The sequence below is a fragment of the Dendrobium catenatum genome, unplaced genomic scaffold, assembly GCF_001605985.2.
Source record: "Dendrobium catenatum unplaced genomic scaffold, ASM160598v2 fragScaff_scaffold_211, whole genome shotgun sequence".
Taxonomy (NCBI): domain Eukaryota; kingdom Viridiplantae; phylum Streptophyta; class Magnoliopsida; order Asparagales; family Orchidaceae; genus Dendrobium; species Dendrobium catenatum.
In genome coordinates this window covers 23,276-33,382 of record NW_021318673.1, presented here as the reverse complement: position 1 = coordinate 33,382, position 10,107 = coordinate 23,276, and the positions used below count along the sequence as shown (strand labels likewise).

Genomic DNA, 10,107 nt, shown 5'->3' with positions numbered 1-10,107 from the left:
ATGAAACTTAATAAGTAATAATAATAAGATCTGTAAAAACAAAAAAAATCTGTAGATTGACTAAAAAATAATATAATTTATGATCAAACATATGACTTTATGTCAAATTATCTACATTTAATATTTGAACAAGCCAACTTATATTGGTATTTATTTTCTCTTTGTCAAAAATAATGTTGTGCTATGTAAATAATTATAATAATGCCTAACTGTTCATTATATGATGTAAATGACTATTATAACATCCTAAATCACGTGATACTCTTATTTTGACGATTAATTATTCTGTGTGGATGTTGAATGTTTTCCGGAAATCAATCAGAATGAGCGATGTCACCCCTTGCTCGGTAGCGCGGCTTGATAATGCTTGGTACTACACAGTACAACGGCTCGGTACGTTAGATTTCTTTTTAAAAGGAGAAATATTAGGCTTCATTTGAGACACCATAAAATCTCTCTTCATTTGACTCAAATACTTTCAAATCCCTCTTAAGTCATGACCAAATCAATTCAAAATCATATTTACTAACACATCTCTATTTGAATATGTTGATAGGATGTTCTATTACTTTAAATGAGCAAAATTTCTCTATGCAAGCTTATTTACTTTTCTTTGAGAGATTTTATGGTGCTGCATGCAACTTCAAAGAAATATTTATGATTCATAAATTACATTGGACTATTGGTTGCAAGCAACATACATGAAGATAGTACATTTGGAAATTATGGTGGATGTACTAAACCTTCAGCTTTGATGATGCATCAGCCATTCATTATGGCGAGCCATATTTTAATGGCTGTCAGCTCTGTTCACCTTTCAATGCAATTATCTTTAGCAGAAAATTAGTCTGTACTTATTTTTTTGTTTTGTTTATAAGATTGGCATACTTGACGATCTGTTTCATTTAATTCCTATTGACATTTGGGTGTTTTTTTTTTCCAGTTGAGTAATGCTTTATTTCTTTTGAAAGAATTTTGAAATTTTTAATTTTATGTATTTATAGATTTTTATTTTTTTGTTGTTGTTTCATAGATGGCTTAAACTAGAAAAAAATAAGAATTATATGTATTCAGATGTGCTTATCTGAAAATCTATTTAAAGTTTTTTATTTTTTTTAAGGGGCGAATGAGTCTATTGTTCAAAACTATGGTAACATAAAAAGGAATATTATAGTAAATGTTGTAGAGATGAGAATACTCAGATTGATGAGTGACTTTATACTTAGAGACATAATACGAAACGAAATGATGTGGCCACATAAAATATCAATCTTTTGATGGAAAGATTATTCTGTGTGGACACCAAACGGTCATGAGAACAATCAAAATGCACCACATCACCTGATATATAGCGGTACACTGAGCAAAAAAGTTATGTGACACGTTCTGAATGGTCTACGGATGTTGTCCGGTGTCTGCACATAATAATCTTTATTTTTTATGACCAATTAAGAGAATAGATATATTAGATCAAACCTATATTAAGATTGGTATAGATAGACATAATTTTTTGGTTATAAATTATTAGAAATAAATTTTTTTATTAAATTTGAATAAGAATTTGACTCTTTAATAGGACATAATGGGAAAAAGAAATTTATATAATCAAAAGATTAAATTTATTATTTTCAAGATTTAATAATTTGACTTTTTGCAAGGAAATAGAGTTTTTTTTTATTTAATATAGCCAAACAAATACATTAGCAAATTTGCAAATATTCAAACGAATCCCACATTCAATCTATTATGACATGTGGAATTGGGCATAAATAGCCCAACTCGTTCTTTCAACATTAAAATGATTTCATATTTATTTTGCCCATTTTGCATCAATTGGGGTAAAAGAAAGAAAGAATGAAAATCTAAACGCTTAAATCAGTCCCAATTCGTTAATTATGAAGTCATAATTGTTTGGATTTCGCTATATTTCATCCAGTTTTCCTCTAAACAGAGCCTTTGAATCAAGAGGCTACCCTTAGAAATTATTTAATTTTGATATATTTCTGATTACTTTAATTTTAATTTTTTAAATATAGCCATTTTATATATTTTATCTCATACTTTTAATTACAAATTACTTTTAAAATAATTAAAACTGCCATGATGGCAGCAAGGAGAGAATAATACATACAGAGTCCGAGCATAGAGAACCGCTCGGTTTTATGACTGTGAACCGTAAAAGCTCAGTTATTATTCATCACTGCGGTTTTGTTGTTCACTGCTACGCTTTTACAGTTCACAATCACAAAACCGAATGGTTCTCTATGTCCGAACTCCGCATGTAATAATCTCTCATGCAGCAAGGGGATGCGATGGCAAGAGAAACACATCATTTGCTAGCTATGGAGGATGAGCGTGGCAACATACACATTTGAAGATTTTAGTTGAGCAAAGAAATGCATTATGCAAAGGGTTATGAATCATGTATGAGAAGGAATTGCGATAACAAAATTATGAAAGTTGAAAAAAAAGGGAAGAATGAAAATAAATTGGAGGGAAGAACAGAATAAAAAGAATGATAGAGGAGAAAGATAAGAGATAGAGAAAGAGAATTAGATATTAGAGAAAATCAATATCCAATTCAATAAGAATCAACATCAATGCTTCAACATGATATTAGAACCTTTTATATAGACCAATGACTTGATAGACATATCTAAAATAGGACATGATTAATACAAAAGAAAAGTATCCTTATTATAAATTATAAAATAAATAAAGCATGTTCAAATTAAATAGAAAGATGCATGTTATAAGTTAAATGGAAGAGGCATCAGACGGCCATAATTATCCTGCATCAATAGAAAAGTATAAGGTTAGATGTTTCAACAGTCAGGATAGATTGATACATTTAAAAAGATGGTTCATATATTATGCTTGATAAGCTAGAGATGGGAAGGCAGACGGTTCGGTAAGCCAGAGCTGGGCAGGCAGGTTGACAAGAGGCCCGTTTGTAAAACAAAAAAATTTATTTTGTTAATAGGCTCGAGCTTGTTAATAAGCCGTTCATTAATATGCTTGATAAGCCTAAATGAACCGAGCTCAAATATGAACTCGAGCTAAGCTCGAACAGAGGAATTTTATATAAGCTCGAGCTCGAATAGGCATAAAATAAGCTTGAATATTATTGAGCCGAGCTCAAACATGATCTTTACAAACGAGCCTGAGCTTGAACATGCTGAAGTTCAGCTCGGCTCAGTTGCAACCCTGCTCTCCATACTATAAAAGGTTACGACCTTTAAATGAAAGAATTTTAGTACATTCTATTACATCTTTATTGCCATAAATGATAGATAGAGAAGCGCATACTATCGAGTTTCTTCGTGTAACAGATTACGAACTGACGGAACCCTTCCCAATATATGTAGAACTACTAAAAAAATGATCGCAGAATACAGAAAAAGGGCCAATTTTCTTACCAGGATAGATTCAAAGTTCTTTCTCAATTGCTTGTCCTTGACCTGCCAATGGAAATCACAAAGTTAGAGCTCTAAGGTCCAAAAGATACATATTTAGATTTGGAAAGTAATTAGAGTATAGGAATTAAAGTAGCATATGACTATCAAATCTTTCAAACAGAATCTTGAAAACTATGAGGGTACTAAGTAATTACGAAAGAACTATGGGGAGTGTTATTGATGATACAGCCAGAGTAAACATCATACTTTATCAACTATAAATCATCAAACAATGGATCATACTATAATTAATCAAACCCTTCTATGAACCCATTTTATCCCTCACACCTCATGCACACACGGTTCTCTCGACATCATGGTATATCCAAACGCCTCTCCTCTCCCATGCACTCCCTTCTTCGCTCCTTAGGCATGTCGGCGCTTCCTTCCAAGCTGCCACCGCCGCCTCCATTGCCTCCTTGCCAAGTTTCCTTCCTCTACAAAGAGTGGGGAGAGATGCTTTTACGTTAAACTTATTTTGACTTGTTATGTTATTAGTTTTTACTTCGGTATCTTATCTTGCTTTGATGTTTGTATAACACTTCTTACTTCATGATTTGATGTTAGGATATTAATATGCTAGTTGTTACTTTGCACAGTTTATTATTTCTTATCATGTTAGGATGCTAATATATTACTTCTTAATATGCTAATAGGTTAGACAGTTAATATAGTACTTCTCACTTCATACTTTGATGCCAGTTAAATATTTTTTTTACTTTGCATAGTTTGTTAATTCTAAGGTTTTCGCTTTCACCTCATGAATGAAAATATCTAAACCCAATGCACAATTTAAAATCTAGCTAAACAATATCATTCTTTGCCTAACTTTTACTTGTACATCAACTCCATTAGTATAATCAGTAAATCACGTATATTTCAATGAATGGTGCAATAAAATAAAATACATGTACAGGTGATGGAATGAAATACAGAACTAGCTAATTAATAGCCTAAATAATTTCAAAATGAGGCAAACAAGCAATTTTAATAATGGAAATTTATGCAGGATGACTTGAGTTGAGGTTTCCTAATTTAACATTTTAACTAAAATGATGTGATGTAACCAATTTCAGCAGGGGAACTTAGTATTTGCAGGTCGTAAACCACAAAATAAGTCAACTTACTTTTTAAATACAAATAATAAATATGTGAAATAGAACTAAAAACAATGATGTTATGATTGAATAAATTTGAAGAAACTAATGAGAAATTCGAACTACCCAAAATCTACAAGCAATTTTAATTTAATCACCACAAATAGAATTTTGGTTGTGCCAAATTTGAAAAAAAAAAGAGCACTAGAAAGCTAATATAAATTATGTAGAAGAAATCAAATCAAAGAAATAAATTAATAAATAAATAAATTTAGGCAACATATCGATATAAGGATCGAATTCTCTCGAAATTAGACAGTTGCACCTGTACTATGCTTGAAAAGTTACACGCCTAACATGCACATACAAAATTAAAATCAAGAAGAAAAAAAATTATTCAATCAACTTTGTCAAATTATATGCCTCAAAACATCAATTTATAGTTAAGGCATCAAATAACCAAACTAAATCAAACTTATTTCAAACCATATGGATTACCATATCATTAGAAAACAAATACATCCTTTCTCAAGTCCAACATTGCAGGCATATTCTAATTATAAACTTGCACATATTATTACTTGATCTAATATTTTCAAAAAGAATAACATGTAGATTCCCATAAAATTTGTCTGACTTCAACAAATGACTTCGATGGATGTTCATCGAGCAAATGAAGACAATTTTTTGCTTCCTACAAAGTAATCAATGAGTCATCACAAACAAAGTCCATTTCTCTAGAGAACAAGGTATTTTAGAAATTCATAATCAATATTATATATAATATCATCATCTAGAATAGACTCTAAAACAAACTATATGGAATTAGCTGGCAGAGGACTAGGTGTGGATTCACGAGGACGTCAAAAGAAAGAAGAATCCAAATAATTGATAAGAATCTCATGAAATAACTAAAAAGTAGACACATTGAAAATTAAATTAATATTATAATTTTTCAGAATTTCTAATATATGGGGCAAGATCTATAGACTTTCTAGGTTAAAAACCTCCAAAAATGTCAAAATTTTGTACTAGTATACATATTCACATATGAGTTTGTGTGAATTCAGCCATAAATAGTATCAAATTCCGCCTAGGTCCATGATCTTTTATGAAGCAACATAACAAATCTCTCAAAGCACTTTAATCTTTACAAGTGGCATACTCTTTTTTTATATAATCAAAACTAATCACCTTAATCTATGTTTTAAGTTAAACAATGAAAATTCTACTTAAAAAATCAATAGGCTTATTCTCAACTCCAATATAACATTTAAGGATAAAAGAATATTCCTAAAAAAACGCAACACACTTAAATCTGTCTGTATCCCAACAACATTTGGGAACTCAATTTTTCAAAGCTTGATAATCGAAATACAGTACAAACTCAATAAATAAAAGACAATTGTCTCCAACATAACAACATAAAACTTCGAATATGGTTTTGTTTATTTAATTTCTCAATAAAGAATATTATGACTAATGAGATGTATTTCCTAACTAAATAGACCTCTAATGTTAACACCAGACTGATGCGTCTTGGATACAAAAACAACAAACAACAGCAGGAAATCCACAGAAAAAAAGCCAAAAATAATAGATTTAGGGGGAATAATGGCTGATTTTTATTAAGAACACGATAAAAAAAAACAAAGAAGAGAGCCAACTGCGTGGAGAGGAATTTCACAGTGAATGTGTTGAGAGAGGAGAAGGACTATGTCTGGAAGGGAAAGCCCTCGCCTAGTTCCAATGGAGGGAAGCTAGATATCAGATCCATTCGTGGGAGGAGTTTAAGGATTGCTTGTTAGAATGTTTCCAAACCATTCATGAAGGAGACATATACGAGCAATTCCTTGCTTTGACTCAGGACGGGATCATCATGAAATATAGGGAGAGATATGAGTTGCTATCGGGGTGGTTGAGGGGAGTATCAGAGACAGTGTTGGAGGAAAATTTTATTAAGCACCTTAAACCTGACATACGAGTGGACCTCCTATTAATAAGACTGAGGGGGTTGAAGGAGCTGATGGAGTTAGCCCAGATAAAGGAAGATGGGAGACAATTCTCATCCTTCCACCTAGGGAAAAATGTGCATTTTTTTTGGAGGGAGTATTGTTACAACATAAGGGAGCTAGATGGAATAAAAAAGTGAGACAAGGGAAGGGTTCGGCCAGCTTTGTGGGGCCCAAGAGCGCTGTAATGGATTATGGAAGGAGGAGAAATCAAGGAGAGCTATTTAGGAAGGTTTCCTAATTATGTTTATAGTGTTAAGGAAAATTTTAATTGTTTAGGAATGTTTCTTAAATTATGTTTATGCTGTTTAAGAAGGTTGTCATGCATTATGGAAGGAGGAGAAATCAAGGGGAGCTGTTTAGGAAGGTTTCCTAATTATGTTTATGATTTTTAGAAAAGATTTAATTGTTTAGGAATATTTCCTAAATTATGTTTATGCTATTTAGGAATGTTTTATTTGTGTTATTGTGTGTTATGTCTATTTAAAAGAATGTTTTGTCTAGGCTAAGGGAGGAGATAATTTATGTTTTATGTATATTTATTTTGGAGAGCTTCCTATCGATGGCTAGGGTTTGTGGGAGATAATCAAAATTCAGCCCAAATTTTTGGATTGCCTCTAGAATAGTAGATCAATTGTATATTTCTTTCTTATTGAAGAGATAATAAAAATCCAGCCCAAATTTTTGGATTGCTGCATTTTTCTTATTGCCTACTTGCTGTTTTTAAATCCAAGATGCATCACCTACATGATATTATTTTAAACACAGACTTATCTCTAGAAGTAATATCCACATCTATATCCCCATTTGCCTATAGAACAACTCCAAGATATTTAAAGCTATCATACTTAGGTATTATTTCCATCTTTTAATAATACTTGACAATTTTTAATGTTACATGCACTAAAATTATATATCAGGCCTTTTATCTTCTAATCATTTTCTTCAATGCACAAACTTTTCACTGATTTTAACATATCTCAGCAATTAAAACTATGTCATTTACATAGAACAAATTATAAGGCATCTCATTTTGAATATCATTTATAAGCAGCTCCAAAAGCAATAAAAAATGGACTCAATATTGATCCTCAATTAAGTAGTTTTTCCTTGAAGAGTTAGTTCATTTATATGTGTCTTAATATATAAATGCTTCCAAAATATATCATATATCTGAAAATACACCTTAACAACAAGATGAACATTCTTGTTACTTGACAGTTCTATGGTACTTGATTTTATCATGGATTTTCAAGCGATACACATTGATTTAAAGATGAATTTCATAAAAGCTACACTGAGGCCAATTATGCTATATGGATCTACGAAGAATGTATAGTGAGAAAGGATAGACTGAAAATTGTTTCTATTAAAACCTAATGGGAGTAGCAAATATTAAGGATTAGCAGAAGACAAACTTCATTGGCGAGGTATGCATGACAAAGGTAACAATTAGTGAAGAAACTTGATGTAAAAATATCATTAAGGGAGCAAATTGAAAATAACATCGCTAAGGATTATTTTACTTCAAAACATCTGATAAGTATCATCACTACTTAGTTTCACTTTTTCCCTTATTATATGTAGAGAATGAGAAGAATTCAAACCTATAATGAAAAGCAATGCATACATTCAAATATAATAACAAATTCTCCTGTAGAAAATAAGTGTTGAAGAAATGTTTCCATGCAGTAGATTTTGGATAACTTCTATCAACACGATGTAACCGGTGCTTCACATTTAAAATTAGACAAATGTGTTAAAGAAACATAAAATAATTTAATATTCAATAAATGTGTTAAAGAAACATATAAATCAACTTATTCAATATTCATAAAAGTGAAAACAACATATATTTAAAATATCAAGCATGTTTTATATAATTCAATATATAAACAAAATAAAATTAAAAGTAAAAGTAAGAACAAAAATGATCCCAAATGACCCCTAAAAACTTAATGCGCAAAGAAGTGCCATCAAAAGTATAAGATCAGGCTGTCCTGAATGGAAAAATATAGAAGTGAATGTCACATATTACAAATAAAAAATGGTCAGGCAGGGAAAACATCAACATTCATTATACTCTGCTACAATTTACCTTGAAACTCAGACTTGAATCCACAAGCCGTTAAGTGGTTTGCAAGTTTCTCCCCCAGCAGCTGCTGCCAGTTTTCTGAATCCTTAGCTTCAGGTACAGTCGAAACAACCGCAATCTCTTTCTCAAGGTATACAGTAGCTGAAGCCACCTGAGGCTGCAAGGAAACCTACGTGTCATATCTCAGAGCCAACATAAGAACAACAATAACAAAGAAAAACAATCAACTTTCCACCATAGTCAGTAAATTACGAAATATAATAGGTAGTTATATTATCATTTATAGCTAATGCAATGTATTATGAATATACTAAATCGATCAGAATAGAAACTATAAATCAAGTTAGATCAAGACGAAGAAAGATTACAATCCAAGCTAAATTAGAAAATGCAAATAAAAGTGGCATAACTAAATGCTTATCTCCCACCATTCTACAATCCCCTAAAAAGGCGAAACAAATCTCTTACTTGACTTTCCAAGATGCGCTTCACACTCGCAGCACACCCTCCACATGTCATTCCCTAAGCATTAAAACAAATCGTAAACAAAGCAAATAAATTATTTTTCTACAAGAAACCCAAGTAATTATGACTTACTCCAACACTAAGAAATATAACATCCGATTCTAGAGCAGGATCCTCTTCCGTCTCCCCTACGAGTGATCCCGTCGCCGCCACCTGGCCACTTGATCCACCATCACCTCCTCCACCGCCGGAGCCTCCGGCAAGTCCATCCCTACCGCCGCCGCCAGAGCCGGATAAAGCTGCGGAGCTCGAAATACTCGCCAACAAGCGGGGCGAAGGCATTATGAGAGATGAATACCATGGAAAGCTTCGAGAGAAGGAGACCGAGATAGAATCCGATACTCTGTGGTGGAAGGAACCGGCGAAGGAGGAGGCCTTCGACGCGGCGGAAGCCCTGCCCACGGATAATTGGACAGGGCGCGAGCTCGGGAAAAGATTTAGGGTTCCGGAGGTAGTAAGTAGGGGCATCGTAAGAAGAGTACAGGATTCGAAGTTCTTTCTTGTTCTCCTCTCCCCTTCAGATGCTTCTCTTCACAGGAAGAGAGGAACAGGATGGCGGACAACACAAGTTGAAGTCGGGTTCTTCCAGAAGAGGTAGTAGGTGGGGAATTGGCAGCTCCGTAGTCCGAGAAATTTTTTTTACTAAAAACATAAAAAAAAAATAAAATTTTAGGGGGGTTATGCACGTTATTTATTAAGATAATGAAAATAAAGATAAGATTAAACATATTTAAGAAAAATAAGAAAACTTTTAAATTTTGAACACTAGAAACCAAGCTTCCAAAGCTAAATTAAGGCTTCGTCTAGGACGGCTTTCTTACTACTTTATAAAATAGCTTAAATATACAAAAAAAATTAATTTTTATACTAAAAAATTTATTTAAGAAGCAATAAAAAGCTGTCCAAGACCAAACAAAAAT

General features: G+C 32.3%; 1 protein-coding gene across 1 annotated transcript; it reads right to left on the bottom strand.

Moving 5' to 3' along the window:
* Window positions 1-2,604: 2,604 nt before the first annotated feature.
* Window positions 2,605-9,800, bottom strand: LOC110102141 (copper-transporting ATPase PAA1, chloroplastic). The gene is made up of 5 exons (XM_020830324.2): window positions 9,260-9,800; window positions 9,131-9,184; window positions 8,666-8,819; window positions 3,420-3,461; window positions 2,605-2,792 (listed from the first exon to the last, which is right to left on the bottom strand). Exons 1-4 carry the CDS (start codon window positions 9,653-9,655, stop codon window positions 3,430-3,432), a joined length of 636 nt encoding a protein of 211 aa, XP_020685983.1. The 5' UTR covers window positions 9,656-9,800; the 3' UTR covers window positions 2,605-2,792; window positions 3,420-3,429.
* Window positions 9,801-10,107: the final 307 nt, after the last annotated feature.